This window comes from Peromyscus leucopus, chromosome 7, assembly GCF_004664715.2.
Source record: "Peromyscus leucopus breed LL Stock chromosome 7, UCI_PerLeu_2.1, whole genome shotgun sequence".
Classification (NCBI taxonomy): domain Eukaryota; kingdom Metazoa; phylum Chordata; class Mammalia; order Rodentia; family Cricetidae; genus Peromyscus; species Peromyscus leucopus.
Window position 1 is genome coordinate 5,319,075 of NC_051069.1, and position 17,103 is coordinate 5,336,177.

General features: G+C 45.6%; 1 protein-coding gene across 1 annotated transcript in view; it reads left to right on the plus strand.

The window, feature by feature from the left end:
- The window catches only part of Tln2 (talin 2), a 427,714-nt gene that overhangs the window by 271,919 nt on the left and 138,692 nt on the right, over positions 1–17,103 (plus strand). Inside the window, exons 13-19 of the mRNA XM_028864471.2 lie at positions 3,653–3,754; positions 4,821–4,897; positions 8,226–8,406; positions 9,582–9,695; positions 12,849–12,957; positions 14,538–14,746; positions 15,279–15,377. Coding sequence (XP_028720304.1) covers positions 3,653–3,754; positions 4,821–4,897; positions 8,226–8,406; positions 9,582–9,695; positions 12,849–12,957; positions 14,538–14,746; positions 15,279–15,377 — 891 coding nt within the window. The remainder of the gene's footprint in view (positions 1–3,652; positions 3,755–4,820; positions 4,898–8,225; positions 8,407–9,581; positions 9,696–12,848; positions 12,958–14,537; positions 14,747–15,278; positions 15,378–17,103) is intronic.

Here is a 17,103-nt window from a genome sequence, read left to right on the forward strand (position 1 = left end):
ATGTAACTATGTAGCCATCTAGGGACACATTTACATGTGAATCTTGAAAACACAAGTAGGTTGCCAAGCAAGTTGAGCAAGAAGAAAAGTAAAAAAGTACTGGAAGTTGTTAACTACAGACTAAAAGTCGTTAGGATCTGTATTTCCATGTAGATGTTGTTTTAAAGAGTCTAAAGGAGTTTAGAAGGAATGATTGGTTTCTGTTGCTGTGATACAATCAATAACCTTGACCAAAAGCAACTTCAGTCCATTGTTTCAGGCAAGTCAAGGCAGGAACTTGAAGCAAGATATCCAGAGGCAAGAGCAGAGAGAGAATAGACATGTAGAATCTTGCTTACTGGCTCTCCATAGCCTTTTCCATTCTTGTACTGTTCGGGAACTACCCTCCCCCATGTCCCCCCCCCCACTCCCCACCCCCCACACGCCCCATCCCCCACTCCCCACCCCTGTCTAGGGAATGGTGTTGCCCACAATGAGCTGGGTCTTCCTGTGTCAATTAACAATCAAGACAGTTCCCCAGAGGCATGCTCACAGGCCAGTTCAATCTTGGTAATTTCCCAATTGAAGCTGTGTTCTCGGGTGTCAAGCTGGCAGTTAAAACATATCTGAAGACTTGCAGAGGACCCAGGTTCTGTTCCTACCACCCACATCGTAGTTCACAACCATGTGTAACTCTACAGTCCTGGAAGATCTGATGCCCTCTTCTGACCTCCATGGGCACAGAGCACTCACATGGTGCCCATACATACATGCAGGCAAAAAACTCACACGTAAAAGAAAGGGAATAAATCCTGGAAAAATGTTTAAAGCAAAATAAGTAAATAATAATAATAATAATAAGCATGGTCATATAATTTGATCATAGATCGATAGGTCCAGACAACTTGAAAGGAATCCTTAGAAACTGCACCTTCACCAGGCGGTGGTGGCGCACGCCTTTAATCCCAGCACTCGGGAGGCAATGGCAGGCGGATCTCTGTGAATTCGAGGCCAGCCTGGGCTACCAAGTGAGTTCCAGGAAAGGCACAAAGCTACCCTGTCTCGAAAAACAACAAGAAAGAAAGAAAGAAAGAAAGAAAGAAAGAGAGAGAGAAAGAGAGAAAGAGAGAAAGAGAGAAAGAGAGAAAGAAAGAAAAAGAAACTGCACCTTGTGTAGTCAGCTGTAGCTGGATGGACCTACACAACCCCCAAAACATGGGTGTTGGTTTTCAGAGAGCTGCGTCCTCTTCTTTTATTGTGAGAAGTCATGCAGGATTTCTAAATTTTAAAATTTGTATACAGATAAGCATGATATTTAGGAATACTAGAAGAAATTGCTTTAAGACTTTGGAGTGGTACTTTTGGGAAAGGCATTTTAGATTGTAACATCTGTGATCATTAGCTTGGTTAAGTGCAGTACCACTGTGTCTGTTAACTGCTAGAAAAATCAAAGTCACTGTGAGTAGCAACTACTCCAGTCTCTAATTATAATAGTGATTTTTTCCTATTGTATCCATTAAGATGATTTATATTAAAAAAAAAAAAGGCAAGAATAAGTAAGTTGAAGACAGTTATCTCTGTTATATCTCTTTTTTATCTTTGTTATATCTCTTTTAATACTATTGGTCTTTCCAAAGTAGTTCTAAGTACTTAAAAAGCAAAACTTTGTTTAAAAGATAGGATATGCTTATAACAAGCTATTTAATGGCCTCACTCAAAAGAAAGAGTGTACCCTGATGTTTTCACTGAGGTGTAAAGTTCGGTAAAGGCTTCTCATAAGGAATTCCTTCCTTCCTTCCCTAGGCTTTTACTAATGTCCTGGTTTTTGGTGCTTCCCTGCTGGCTCTCTGTGATTGATTTCTGCTTTGGTTTTCTCATGGTCAGTTGTTTGGAGACCTCCCTGTTGTCTTTGTAGTATTGATTTGCAGCTGGATTCCATTATGGTTGGAGAACATGCTGAAAAGGATTTCAGGGTTTTGTTTTGTTTCACCTTGTTCTTTCCCTTTTAAGATGTTGTTTTACTTTATGTGTATGAATGTCTGCCTGTAGTGGAATATTAACTATGTAAAGATGTGTTACATTTGTTTATGTTGCAGAATACTGCTTTAACTGTGTGAAGGTGTGTTACATTTGTTTATGCTGCATTTGTTTAATGATGTAAAGATGTGTTCCTGTTTTACCTTGCCTGCCTATGACACCTGATTGGTTTAATAAAAAACTGAATGCCCAATAGCTAGGCAGGAGAGGGATAGACAGGGCTGGTGGGCAAAGGGAATAAGTAGGAGGAATCTAGGCTTGAAAAAGAATGAGGAAGAAAAAGAGTTAGACACTGGGGGCCAGACAGACAGACACAGAGTAGGACATACAGAATGAAAGGTAAAAAGCCCTGAGGCAAAACAGAGATGAAGAGAAACAGGTTTAATTAAGTTATAAGAGTTAGTGAGACAAGAATAAGATAAAGCCGAGTGTTCATAATTAATAACTCTCCATGTCATGATTTGGGAGCTGGTTGGTGGCCCAAAAGAAAGCCTGCTGCATTTGCATGCATATGATTGTGCACCATTTTTGGGCCTGATGCTCACAGTGGCCAGAAGAGGGCGCTAGATCCTCTGGAATTACAAGGTGGACGCTGGGAACCCAACCCAGGTGCTCTTCAAGAGTAGCAAGTGCTCTTAACCACAGAGGCATCTCTCTAGCCCTTACCTTGTCTTTGTTTGTTTGTTTTGAGACAAGTACTCACTGTGTGGCTTTGGGTGGGCAGGAACTCATTAGTAGATTAGACTCACAGCCTCTGCCTCTCAAGTGCTCAGAGTTGATGTAGGCCACCCTGCCCAGCTCACCTTATCTTTCTGAGACAGTCAGGATATGATGGTTCTCTCTAAGAGCAGAAGGCACTTCTCTGCATTGCTCACTATTGCCTGGTGACCTTGATGGGAGGAAGCAGAAGCCACTAGGCCTGGGATACTAAGTGGACCATGGGGCCACACAGAAATTCACTGTGTTTACTGTAGAAATAAAGTGGACCATCTCACCCACTGGGCATGTCTGGGCCCCACTGTTCTTCAGCTGCTAGTGAACTGGGCCTGCCATCCCCCACCCCCACCTTGGGCTGCATCTCCTATCTAGCTCTCTTGTGGGCTTCACTCTCTTGGTCCTCTGGAAAGAACAGGCTTTTCAAGAATGGCTACCACAGGTTGAGGGATACAGGCCTCTCCAGTTCTCTGCTTGGGGATGTGTGGGATATAAGAGAAAGCCCCCGAGAGCTCACCACACCAGGTCTCCTTTAGTCCTGAGGCTCCCAACCTGCCTGTCCACCTTTACAGTTTCCACAGCGCCCTCTCCTTTCTATTTTGACATTTACTTAGGTGTGGGGCACATGGAGGTAGGAAGACAACTTGCCCGATGTCAATTCTTTCCTTCCACCTTGTGGGTCCTAGCGATTGAATTCAGGTCCTGAGGCATGGCAAGACCCAGCCTTTTTTTTTTTTTTTTTTTTTTTTTTTTAATATCCACTATTGAATAAGCTTTTAGAGGTCAGTTTTTCCCAGTTTTTCCTTTGAGTAGAGACAGTGAAAAGTGAGCCATGTCACAGAGCTTTGTGGCTGCTCTCTGAGGCCTCAAGATGCCTGGTAGATCTAATACAGCTGTGTTTCTTCTAATTCTGCCCTTCTAGGATTTTGGAGAGTACCAGGAAAGCTACTATTCGGTACAAACCACAGAGGGGGAGCAAATATCCCAGCTGATTGCAGGATACATTGACATCATCCTCAAAAAGGTATGCTGTGTTGACGAAAACCAAGGCTCGATGATGGAGCCATGTTAAGTGGAATCCGTATTTGAAATGTTTGATTGACAGGTTGCGTCGTCAACATTAAGATGGCTTGGGTATGAGGTCTCTTGACCTTGAATCCCCTGAGCATGTCTAGTTTTGCCACAGTGCATATTTGTGTCTGTTACTGCTGGCGAAGGAGCAGTGGTCTGTGTTCTCGTTTGATTTTTGTTGCTGTGATGAAACACCCTGACCAAAAGCAACTGAAGAGCCAGAAGGGTTTATCTGGCTTCCACTCCCATGTCACAGTCTATCCTGGAGGGAAGTGTGGGTAGGAACTTAAAATGAGGCCTGCTTGCTCTCCGGTATACACAGCATACGCTCCAACCAGGAGCTCACAGCCGAGGAAATAGAGCAGAAACCACGGAGGGATGCTGCTTGATGGTTGGTGCGGGCTCACGCTAAGCCAGCTTCCGTGTACAGCGCAGGAAATGGTACCACCCAACGTTGGCTGGGCCTCCGAAGTCAATTAACAGTCGCAGCATTCTCCTACAGACAGACCCACGGGTCACACTGTTCTAGGGAATTCCTCGAGTTGTGTCAAGTTGATAGTTAAGCTAGCTGGGACTGTCTGTCCTAGTTCCTCACTCTCCCTCTCTAGATAGCTTTTTTGCTTTCCTGACTTTGTAGAAACGGAAAGTGTTCATTGTGGTTTTCAAACCCGAGTTTTTGTTTTTACCAAACATAATGGCACCATGTGTTTGGTAAAAAAGCAGACGTTTTAAGGCTTCCCAGTACAATCCATTCAAACAACCCTATTCTGATAGAATGGTATTGCGTGCGCCTGGCTGCTTTCTGTGTAAGCAATGATAAACAAGGCTTGTTGTATTTATATATCAAGTCACGGGTTTCTGCTTTATTGGCATCACGCTCTTGTTCTTCACTAATTAATTATCAAGTACACACAATTTGCCGTACACTTGAGTATTTGTGTCCCTTCGAAAGCTCTTTTCAGTGGTCCTCGCTAAGATTTGCTGATGTTCCTTGTTGTGTGTGTCTGTTTTACCTCCAGAAACAAAGCAAAGATAGATTTGGGCTGGAAGGGGATGAGGAGTCAACCATGTTAGAAGAGTCAGTTTCCCCAAAAAAGTAAGTATCCAGGGAATCGGGGTCCGCCTCCGCCTGCGATGAGGTGGTCATGGGATAGGCAAGGCTTGCTTTTCAGCTATGGGCCTAGATGAGCAGTGTGTGTCATCCGGCTGTCCTGGTTGGCAGGGCCTGGTGTCCACCTCCATCTTGAGAAGCAGTCAGTTTTTCCTGGGTTCTATTCTTGCATTTCTGGTGTAAATCTCAGGGATTGGGTTCTTCCTTCAAAATCTGTAACTTGACTTCTGTTGGATTCTGTTCTGAGATCTCAGAGGCTGGCCAGTGTCCATAGAGTGCTAATGACAAGCCACGCCCCTCTCACAGGCTGTGAGGCTGCAAAGAGACAAGGCCAAAAATCCATCACCCGGCCTCCATGGGCACTGCATGCAAGTAGTACACTAACATACGTGCAGGCAACACACTCATGTATGTAAAATAATACAAACAATTAAAAAAGAAAGAATAAAGAACATACTCCATAGGAACCGTGCCCAGAGCAGATCTGGGGTCTGTTCTTTGCCTTGATTTTTCTACCTACAAGAGTCCGTGTATAAATCAGGAAAAACGTTTGTATCACTGTTACGTTTGGTTTTGATGACAGAATCACAAATAATGCACACAAAACATTGGCACATTTTGTTGGTCTGCTATTGTAAAGATTGTTGTTAAATTCAAAACTTGGTGTAGCATTTTCTAATCATTCTTTATCAATAAAAACTTGTCAGGATAAGAACCTGCATGATCAGAGAAGCAGTGGAGAAATGACCAGTGACCTCCTCTCTTTCATGTTCCTCCATTCAGAAAGGCCCGAGACCTCTCTTAACTCCACCCTACTACTTCCTGTGTCTCTCTAAATTTGTCCTCAGTCCTCCAAAACCTCTATGATTAATTCTGGACAGCTAGTAGCTAGCTCTGCCCTCTGATTCAAAGCAAATTTTATTAGCAATTTGGGGAGCATCAGAATGTTGTAAAAACACAACAACTTGAGGCTGGAAAAATAACTCAGCGCTTAAGAATGCTTGCTCCTCTCACAGAGGACCAGAGTTTGGTTCCCAGCACCCATATTGGGCTGCTCACAACCATGCAGAACTCCATCCCCAGGGGAATCTGACTCCCTCTTTTGGCCTCTACAGGTACCTGCACATACCCTCACACAAATACACACACACACACACACACACACACACACACACACACACACACAATTTTTTTAAAAATCATGTGATTAAGAACTCTTAGCTCCATTTGTTAATGAGAAAATGAATTTAATAAAAATAAGAAATATCTAGTAAGTGATGCTAGCTGGGGAATCCACACAGACACCCTCATGTTAAACAGATTTTTGTCTTGTTTTCATTCATTTCTATTCTGTGTGTCCAGCATGCTTTCTCATTTGATCCCAACACAGTTTCCTATGTAAGAGAAAAGCAGATGTTTCCACCCAAAATTTCTTTCCTGTAAGCACACAGGTTGGAACTACACTGGCCATGGCATATTTTAAGGCTATCGTATGATATGATAGCCTGGTCTCCTAAGTCCTTGGAATGACTGATGCCCACCAGCTGGGAGGTATTAACTTAGTGCTTCCCACCAGAGTGAGGTGTTTGTGGGACAGCATCTTCAGCACTTGTGTGTCCCCCGGGAAGAGTCCTGCAAGTGTGGGAATGCAGAGTGCCAGGGCCCTGCCTGTCTGGGACTCCCTCTACTGCTAGTGCGTCATCCTGGATTCAAGTCAAGATGAGCAGGATGAATGGTCCAGGTGCTCTGAGCCTTAGATCTCCCACGTCTTCACATACGGCTGTTGGCTGAGGTACAAGAGAGCAGCCTCCAGGCCTCATCTCCCTGGTGCCATCTAGTCTGAGCTCATTTAAAAGAATGTTTGGTACTTATTCTTTACAATTTTGAGCAGATACATTATTTACTTTGACCAGATTCACCCCACGTTACCTTCTTACCCCACCTTTCTGCTCCCTCTGACCCCTTCTTTCCTCAGCAGATCTCCCTCCTACTCTCTAGTCTTTGTTTAGAGACCTACTGAGTTCGATTAGGGTGGCTCCCATAAGCATGGGTGTGGGGGAAGATGGAGAACCTACTACTGTCTCCACCACCAAAGAAAAACGACTCCCCCTTCCCGAGCAAAAAAATCAGCTCCCGGGGGCTCCTCGGCTAGTGGTGGGGCCTCGTTCGACCACTCGATGCTAGAATGCTGCAGGCTCGTTCCTGTGCAGCTGTTGTGCAGGTAGCCATGCCTGCCGTGACTCGGGAGTGCAGCAACCGCGTCAGATCCAGTAGACAGCATCTGCCCCACTCCCCCCAGATGCTAGCGCCTCTGCCTCCCTCCTCCTCCTCTTCCGTGATGTTCTCGGAGCTGTGGCCCCTTCCCCCAAGACCCAAGGTTAAGTAGATGTTCTCTTTAGATTTGAGCGCTCAACAGGTGATCATTCTCGGCCCCTTTGACCTTGTAAGACATTTCATTAGCCACCGCCCACCTCTGCTCACATTTCTGACTCTTTACAGATGTCTGTTGCTTAAGATGGTCACTCGGTTAACAGCAATGATCTAAGATCGTCCCTGCCTCTTGGTATAAAATCTCTTCCCTCTTCACCTCTATAGGCACACCTGGGTTCCCCAGACCCTCCTTGTGACTTTCCCACTGGGTCCCTGAAGAAGAACTGCCCTCTATCTAGTTCCTTACTTACTTACACATGCAAAGTCCTTTGCACTTATCACTCATTTACCACTCATTCTAAACACGTTAAGATGGTGGTGTGTGTGTGTGTGTGTGTGTGTGTGTGTGTGTGTGTGTGTGTGTGTGTGTAAAAATCCTAATCTCTGGGTGGAATCTTTTAGAAGAGATGCAAGAGTCTCTCAAGCCTCCAGAGATGACAGATACCCTCTGTAGTTATTGGACTTGAACCTGTGAGAGGTTTTCCTTACATTTATTTGCACGTTTTCCTCATCAAGCTAAGGATAGGTGCCATCTATTGCTGCCTAAAATAAAAATCTGCTGAGCGGTGTTCTCTCAGGGTGACTGGCCAAGTGATAGGACAGCATATCCCAGCCTTCCCAGGACTGTCGTTTGTTTGTCTTGAGAACAAATACATTGTATAATACTAGAACACCACCCACTGGAGGCGTTGACACTGGTCCTGAAGGGATTCATCTCAGGTGCTTCCGCTTAGCATCTTCGTGCTTCTCTTCATTCCTCGCCCACTGTGCGCTTCTTAAGTGGCCTCCACAACCTAGGGCAGTGGACGTCTTTGATGTCTTCCCACTGTGCCATACTGCACGTGGGTGCCTCCCTTGCCTTGACCAGCCGTCTCCTCCACAGGTCTACCATCCTGCAGCAGCAGTTCAACCGCACGGGGAAGGCAGAGCACGGCTCAGTGGCGCTGCCGGCTGTCATGCGCTCTGGCTCCAGCGGGCCCGAGACTTTCAATGTTGGTAGCATGCCCTCACCACAGCAGCAGGTCATGGTTGGACAGATGCACCGAGGACACATGCCTCCACTGGTGAGCCTTCCTGACTGTTAACCTCTGGGCCATCAGAGATGGTGATGGGTTCTGTGTGGGAACCCTGCGCCTCACATCTGAGCCACGAATCAACGACTGTGCATTCCTGTAATGGCGTGACTACTAACTTCTTTCTAGAATCAGGGGCTAGAGAGTGAGGGGCCTTGCATTTAGTTACGTTTCTCCTTGCAATTACAAATACCTGACCGAGGCAGCTTCTGGAAAGAAATGTAGTGTTGGCTAACATTTTGAGTACAGTCCATCGTGGTAAGGAAGGGATGGGCAAGAGTATGAGGCTGCTGGTCACACTGTGCATCACATTAGTGGATGCTGGTGCTCAGCTTTCATTTTAACATGGTCCAAGATCCCAACCTGTGGAATAATGCCACCCACATTTAGAGTGGACCTTCCTACCTCAGTTAACTCAAGCTAGAAATTGGTCTACCCTCAAAGATCTGCCCAGAGGCTTGTTTCCAAGGTGATGGTGAGTCTTAATCTATTCACGTTGGCCATAAAGATTAACCATCATGGACCTCTTTGTGCTGTAGAAACAAAGCCCCATGCCCCTGCAGCAGCTTCAAGTCAACTGGCCCTGATACCCTCACAAAATGTGAGAAATGGGCTAGTCATCCATGATCTCCCTTTGCAACCTAGTCTTGTTGAATTCTTTCTAATTCATCTGATTCAGTACCACTCAGGCCTGCCTTGGGAATTCCTTGCTATTGGGCTAGTTCTGAGGACTCAAGAATATCAAAGCTTGGAAATCATGCAGCTGGAAAAGCATGTTGGCTCTAAGTTTGGGCAGAGTCCTAAGGATGATCAAGAATCCTTCTTAGGAAGCAGCCATCTGTGTTTTGGGCATGGTATCTTTTATCCACAGCACTCAGATCAGCTGTACTCCTGAATTCCCCTGTGAAGATGCTCGTCAGCCTTCTTGTCTGCTAATTAAGCTCTCCACACCCTTCTGATTATAAGCCCTTCTCTGCAATCACCTTCGCTTTGTGTTCTATTAATATAATGTGCTATTTCTAGCCCTCAGGTTGAAATGGGAGCTAGTTCAGGTGCGTAATGAGATGTGCTCTTGACTGAGAAGGTTTAGTTTTGTTCTGCCTTGCAAGGGGACCCTGTCATTTCCCAGATTCCGCTCACCACCTTGTGTTCGTCTGCCTTTCCAGACTTCGGCGCAGCAAGCCCTTATGGGGACCATCAACACAAGCATGCATGCTGTCCAGCAGGCTCAGGATGACCTCAGCGAGCTGGACTCACTGCCACCTCTTGGACAAGACATGGTAACTATCCATCAGTCCTTCTCATCTCGTGTCTCTGTCCTGAGTCAGAATAAGGTTACATGCTCTATCTCCAGCTAGCTGATAAAGAAATCTGTGCGTCTTGGTATATGTTGGGGCTTTGATGCTCTGTCACACTCATAGGAAAAGAGGACTGCTGTGCTGAGCTTAGACCCGATTCCATTGATCCCAGCTCCCCTCTTCACTGGCTGTGTGAATCTGGGTATCTCACTCCCTCAAGCCTTTCCCCTGTCATCTGTAAATAAGGCTGATGGGAAGGGGTGATGATCCACTTCTTAGCATGCACGTAGCATCTAATAAGAGCTCAACTCAGGTAGCTGGCTTTGTATTTTAAGTACTGCCAGTAGCTCTAAGATCTGGTACACAGTGGGATCCCATGGATGGCTTGTTAAAACTTATCTCTGGGCCCTAGCCATCATTTTCGATTATACATGTGTTTTTGATCTAGTGGGTATGGAGTGGGGCCTACAAATGCATGTTTCCATCACATTCCTGGGGATACTGGCTGAGTACAGTGTTTTGTCGACGCCTGGGTTAGCTATATAGTACTACTGAGCCTTGCAGCAGGGTGAAGTGATGAACACTGAGGCCTTCCAGTAGCTGCTGCACGAATCAGCTAATGCCTCACACGTCGAGATGTAGTCGGCAGGAGAGCAGCACTGACATCACCCAGGTTCTTAGGAGAGAAGCAGAAATCCTAGGCCCGTCAGCATCCTCTGTCACTGTGCCTGTTAGCCAGCCGCCCCTGTGATTTGTGGGCATGCTAAACTTTGCAAAGACCTGACTAGCAAGCTTGCTCCCTGCTGCCTTCTCCTCCTCCCTCTTCTCCCTATTCTGCACCCAAACTACCTGCAGAGCATCACAAAAAAAAAATCTCAAGTTACACAATCAGTGTCTCTGTGGGCAGGCCTGGGCACCAGAGCAGGTTCAGTTTGTTTTCCTTCCTTTTCTGATGGGCAGTCACAGTGAGAACCCACCGCTAGAAGATAGGCTGATGTCCTTGCAGGGGCCAGAACCGAGATGCATTCTTCCTCCTGTGTAGCCAGATCACTTTTTCAAAGTTGTCCCTGAATGCTGTTTTCCATCTCTGTACTGGTGTGTGTGTGGAGGTTGCTACTGCCCTCTGTACCATTTCTCTCAAGTCCCTGAATTCCTTATACATTTTTCTCAGGGATCTTAAGAGTGGAAATAAATAGTGGACTTTCCTATCCAGAACAGCTGGGAGACAGAGCTTTAAAATATGTGGCAGTGACTGTCTCAATTCACCGATTTTTAAGAATTAGAATGTGTTAAGATAATATGCAATTCCCCTAAGTCTAGATCAGTGTCTTACCTACAGGGTCATCATTATCAATAGAAATCATCATTTGATAGGTGAGCTCTGAAATGCTAGGAAATAGACAGTTTACAAGCGGACATAGCCAAACTTCTGACACAAGTGAAGCTATAAAACAATACTAATCACACATACAAATCTCATAACGTTTTAAGTAAATTTACATTGTTTTGTGTTAAGCTATAGTCATAAGTGATCCTCGGCAATTGTAGCCCACAGTCTTCAAGTTGGACACACCTGATTGGTTGAAACAAAATATAAGAGCTAGGAATGCCCTTTGAGTCTCTATAGTAGGAGGAAGGCAAGGCCCAGAACCTGGGTAGAGTTTGCCATTGTCCTGTCACCTGATAGAGCCAAAGCAGGCCACGAGCAGGAGCCTCGGCCCATCTTCCCAGGCACACTGGGAAAAATGCCAGCTGCACGTGGCCATGATACCTGATTTTCTTCATGATAGTTCATGTCATGTCCATAGGAAAAGCTTCAATGTTGGTCAAGAACCCTTGTGAGCTGGCATGCCCAAGTTCTAACTCTGCTGCCTACAAAAGCAAAGTGAAGATTGTCGTCAAGTGTTAGTGTACATCCAGAGTTATTGTGAGACACTGATTTTTACTAGCCTAATTACATGTCCTAATTACATATAAGAATGGCTTCCGTTGTGAATTTTCCACACATAATAATGTCCTTTGATCGTACTTACCCCATTGCCCTCCCCTCTTCTTCTCCCACTCCTATTGAGCCTGTTCTTTCCTCATTCATCTTGTTTGTTGTTGTTATTGTTGTTAGATGAGCCAGTGAGTTTACTTAGGGTTACTCACAGGAGCATGGGTGAGGGGTTATGTATGGGAACATGTGCTACTTATTGGTAGCAACACCATGAAAGAAAATGTCTCTCCCTCTCCCAGCAACCATTAAGTGCCTGTCAATCCTCCTCAGTGTAGGGTAACACCTTAGGAGTCTCTCCAGCCTTCCTGATGGACCCAGTCTTGTACAGTTCTTTTTCAAGGAATCTAGCTGCTGAAAGTCCCAAAAGAGTCATGGCCATGTCATGCCCAGAGGACTGCATACTACAGCACTCTACTTGTCTTAATGTTCTGTTGCTGTGACACCATGACCAAAGAAACTTATAAAAGAAAGCATTTAAATAGGCTTACATTTCAGAGGGTTGATGTCCAGGATGTTGGAATGAAGGCATGGTGCCAGGAACAGCTGAAATCTCCATCTTGATCTGCAAGTAGGAGGCAGAGAGAGGTTTGTTTCTGTCTTCTGAAACCTCCAAGCCCGGCCCCAGCGAAGCACCTCCTCCAACAAGGCCACACCTCCTAATCCTTTCCAAACAGTTCTACCAGCTGGGGTCTATTCAAACATGTGAACCTGTGGGGGCCATTCACACTCAAACACCACACTACTCTTCTCTCCAGCTTTTACATTTTCTCCTTCCCCTCTTCCCTGGGTTCCCTGGGTCTCGGAGGAAGTGATATGATCTTTGACTCTTTCAGTTGTATTCACCTAGATATAGCCATATCAAATTATTTTTCCTACAAGTTATAAACATCTTTTAGATTGCAGTATGAGATACGGAGAGTTGATAGCCCTTTCAGAGAATTTATAGACCTTTGAACGTCTCTGGACACACAAGAAACCTGTTCGGGATATTGTTTAAGATGACTCAGGCATGTTCAGTGCTGGCCCAGGCCGGAGAGTGCAGCCAAATTCTGGTCTCATCCTATGGCTCAACTTCTCTGGTCTCCTGGGCAGTTGAGTGCTCTATGGTTATGTTGTTTTATTGTCTGGTTTTACAGGCATCTAGGGTATGGGTTCAGAACAAAGTGGATGAATCCAAACATGAAATCCACTCTCAAGTTGATGCTATCACAGCTGGGACAGCTTCAGTTGTCAACCTCACAGCTGGTAAGTCCCTGGGTGACTTGCATTGGAGTGTGTTTGTGGGGGGGGCAGGGTGTGGGTGTGCATGTGTGTGTGTGCACGCGTATTCATTCTTTCGTTGAAGTGACAGATTGCTATACTGTGAAAAAAATGGTCTATTTTTAGACACTTGGCCTGCTTTAGGCATTTGCTCCAAATGATCCAAGAGAATGTAAGGAACATCGCATTCTTTTTTGTTGATATTGTGTATCATTAAAAAGCGCTTACTTAGTGCTCATTGTCCATCAGCATGTGAACATACTTCAAAGTCTTTGAGGCCAGTTTCTCCTGTGGAGGGTTTAGAGTCTAGAAATGGTCTAGACATGTCAAGCATCTATCCTTTGCCTGTCTTGTCCAGTAGTTATGTCTTCTGGGGTAGCCTGACTCCCACCCTCACACTGTCTGGTGAGAGCAGGAAATACCTGGACTTTTGTCTGCAGTGTACCACTATTTCAGGAATAGAGTGACCCCTGAGCTGGGGTTATGAGATGCTGATGCATGCATTGAAATTTGAGGTGTGCGTGCGTGCATGTGCATGTGTGCGTGTGTGTGTGTGTGTGTGTGTGTGAGAGAGAGAGAGAGAGAGAGAGAGGGAGGGAGAGGGGAGGGGGAGAGAGAGAGAGAGAGAGAGAGAGAGAGAGAGAGAGAGAGAGAGAGAGAGAGATGGAAGTCACAGGACAACTTCAGATGTCCCTCCTCAAACACAGTCCTTCTTTTTGTTGAGATGGGTATCTCATTGGCCTGAAACTCTGCAAGTAGTCCAGGCTAGCTCTCCCTCAGGCCTAGAGGTCCACCTGCCTCTATTTCCCCAGCATTAGGATTATAAGTTTATACCATCAGGGCTAGCTCTTTTTTTTTTTAATATATATAATATAGATTCTGGGGATTGAACTTGGGTCTTTGTATGTGCAAGGAAAATGCTTTGCTGACTGAGCTATCTCCCTAGTCTGCTTTGGAACTTTATTTTTTAATTTTTAGTTGCATTTACTCATCAGTGTAGGGTGGGGTTACACACACACACACAACACACACACACACACACACACACACACACACACGCCACAGTGCACATGTAGAGATCAGAGGACAGCTTTCAGGCGTTAGATCTCTTCTTTCACCATTCAGGTTGTGAGGAACCAATGTGGGTCGTCAGAATTAGCAAGCATCTTACCTGCTGAGCCCTCTCAGTGGCCCCTACTTTGAAATTCTATGTATTTGAGAGTTTCATACCAGAATACACTGTATCTTCATCACTTTCGCCACCACCCCTAGCCGCTCCAAATCCTCCCACTACCCCCTCTCACATTTAAGACTCTTTGCTTTGGAAGTTTAAAGGAGCCTTATTCACCCTCTCAGTATGTGAGACCTCCAGATGAGAGGACCTTATTGAAGCCACTCGGAGTCAGGGTGATGGCCAATTCACTGAGTTCCTCGGAGTTCTGTAATTGATTCCTGCACGATGGTGGGGCATGGGCTCTTGCCAGTGGGCGTTGTCTCATCCTACCAAGCTAGGCTCTCCTCGTCCATCACCGCTCTCCTCTGGTCTTGGTCCTTCTCTGCCTCAGGTGACCCCGCTGACACTGACTACACAGCCGTGGGCTGTGCAATCACTACAATCTCTTCCAACCTGACCGAAATGTCCAAGGGTGTGAAGCTGCTGGCGGCCCTCATGGACGACGACGTGGGCAGTGGGGAGGACCTTCTCAGAGCTGCCAGGACCCTCGCCGGGGCCGTGTCTGATTTGCTGAAGGCCGTGCAGCCTACTTCTGGAGAGGTGAGCCCTCAGGACACATCGTCACATTGAGACGAGACACCTGCATCCCTTCAGATCCGTGGAGCTCTGGCTTCCTGAAAGGTTTCTGCCATCCTCTTCCAGAGTAGTGCTGAGTTATTGAAACGAATCAGATCCTGTGGTTCAACCTCTGGGGAGGGTTGTGCTCCTGCTAGGAACCTTCCCAAGAAGGGAATTTAATTAGATACAGCTAGTTACTCAACTCCCATGATTAGTACACAAAAGGCATACATGCAGGTTTGCAACTGAATTTCTGTATATACCAGCTTTGATCTAATTGTGCAAGACTGGTTCATTGGAAGTTTCAAGCACATCTGCCTGTTACTGGCTGATGAGCATTTCCTTGCATCGATCTCAGCAGGACTTTTTTTTTCTCCTATCTGGCATACAACCCAAGATCTTCATTTGTGTGTGGGAGGAACTGATCTGTATGATTCCTCCCTATACTGATGTGTGGTGAGACTTAGGAAGAAATTCATTTTCTTTCCAACCAAATCACGTTATCTGTTTGTAGCCTCGACAGACTGTTTTGACTGCTGCAGGGAGCATCGGCCAAGCCAGTGGCGATCTTCTGAGACAGATCGGAGAGAACGAGACGGATGAGCGATTCCAAGTAAGATGTCTGCGGCTTCCCAATCTTGGAAAGGAATCTGAGTGATGAGTCTGACCTTGAAGGGAGGATGTATTGGAATACAAGCCCAGACTTCCTGGGGCTGTTGAGAATAAGATCAAAAGAGATGATTTGAGTAGTGAGGTCTTTCAGTGTCAGTTATATGTATATGGTTTTTAATGGAAAAACTCAGGTCACATATTATGTGTCATCCTCTAAAATACTTACTGAGCCTTTCTAGTTGTTCATCAGTTTCTTGAACATATTATAAACAAACAAAGTGGATAAAGCAATCGTGAATCCCTTTCTATTGGCTACCCAGCCTCCATACTTCCCATTCTCAGCAAGTCCTGTTTTAGTTTGTGGGGAGTGGTGTCTAAGGGCCTCATTCTTTTTGTCATTGATGTTGTTTTTATTTTGTGGGGGGGTGTTGGTGTGCTTGCATGTGTGTACACATGTGTGTAGAGCCCAGAGGTCAGCCTCTGATATCATTTCTCAGGATGCTGTTTATCTTCTCTTTGTTTTTGAGATAAAGTTTCTCACTAGGACCTGGGAATTGTTGACTGAGCCACGCTGGCTAGCAGTCAAGTGCCAGAGATCTGCCTCCCTCAGCCCGCCCAGTACTACATGCACCACCGTGCCCACTGAGCGACATCTCCAACTCTGGCCTTTACTTTTTAGAAGGTCTTTTCTAAGTTACTGTCTTCTTTAAAGTAGGATCTGGGTATTTAATGCAGGCGAACCCAGCAAGCACTTGATGATTGAGCTAAGAGCTTGCTGTGTAGTATGCGACACCCCAGCCAAGAAGTCATTTTTGTAACCCTTACTTTTCAGTGCTAGAGTCTTACACTGCTCGTCCTCTGCCGAGCAGATGATGCTACTGTCTGCAGCTGGCTTGATTCCCAGCCAGCTTCCAGACACTGAAGCTCGGACGAGAGCTCAGCTTGTCTGCCTCCTCCTGACCCCACAGCCGAAGTGTTGAGGACTAAGACTGAGGCAGTGGGCCAGGGTGAGCTCTGCTCATATAACTGAAGGCCAGGGCCTCTTATTCCTCTTTAAAGATCTCTGATTTCACAAATAATACATAGGTGTATTCCAGTTAGAATATTAAATTTCTAAGCTGGGCTTCCTGCAGAATACCCTTATCTAAATCTATCAAATCCATTGTCTGATGATTCCATTGAATTTCACTGGCCTTGACTTTTTACTTTTGTATTTCTCTCATTCATGTGAACGTGTGTCTCTGTGTACACGTGCATGTGTATGAGGGTCCCTCAAGAGGCCAGAAGAAGGTGTCACATCCCCTGCAGGTAGAGTTACAGTCAGTTTTGAGTGACCCAAAATCTGTGGTGAGAACTGAACTCAAGTCCTCTGCAACAGCAGCAAGCGCTCTTAACCACTGAGCTGGTTTTCAACCCCTTTTATTTCACTTTTGGCTGTGTGGTCTCAGGTTGCCTCAGCTATCTCCAGGCTCACTATGGATCTGAGGTTGACTTTGAAATTCTGGCCTTCCCGCTGTCATCTACATTCTGTGATTACAGGCATGCGCCACCATGGCTTGCTTATGTGGTCCTGGAAATGGAACACAAGATGTTCCATTCATGCATGAGAGGCAAGCACTCTACCATCTGAGCTATATCCCCAACTCTGGCTTTACTTTTTAGAAACTGTTTTCTAAATTATTATATCATAATGAAATATATAACTATATGTGAAACACCGATTTAGA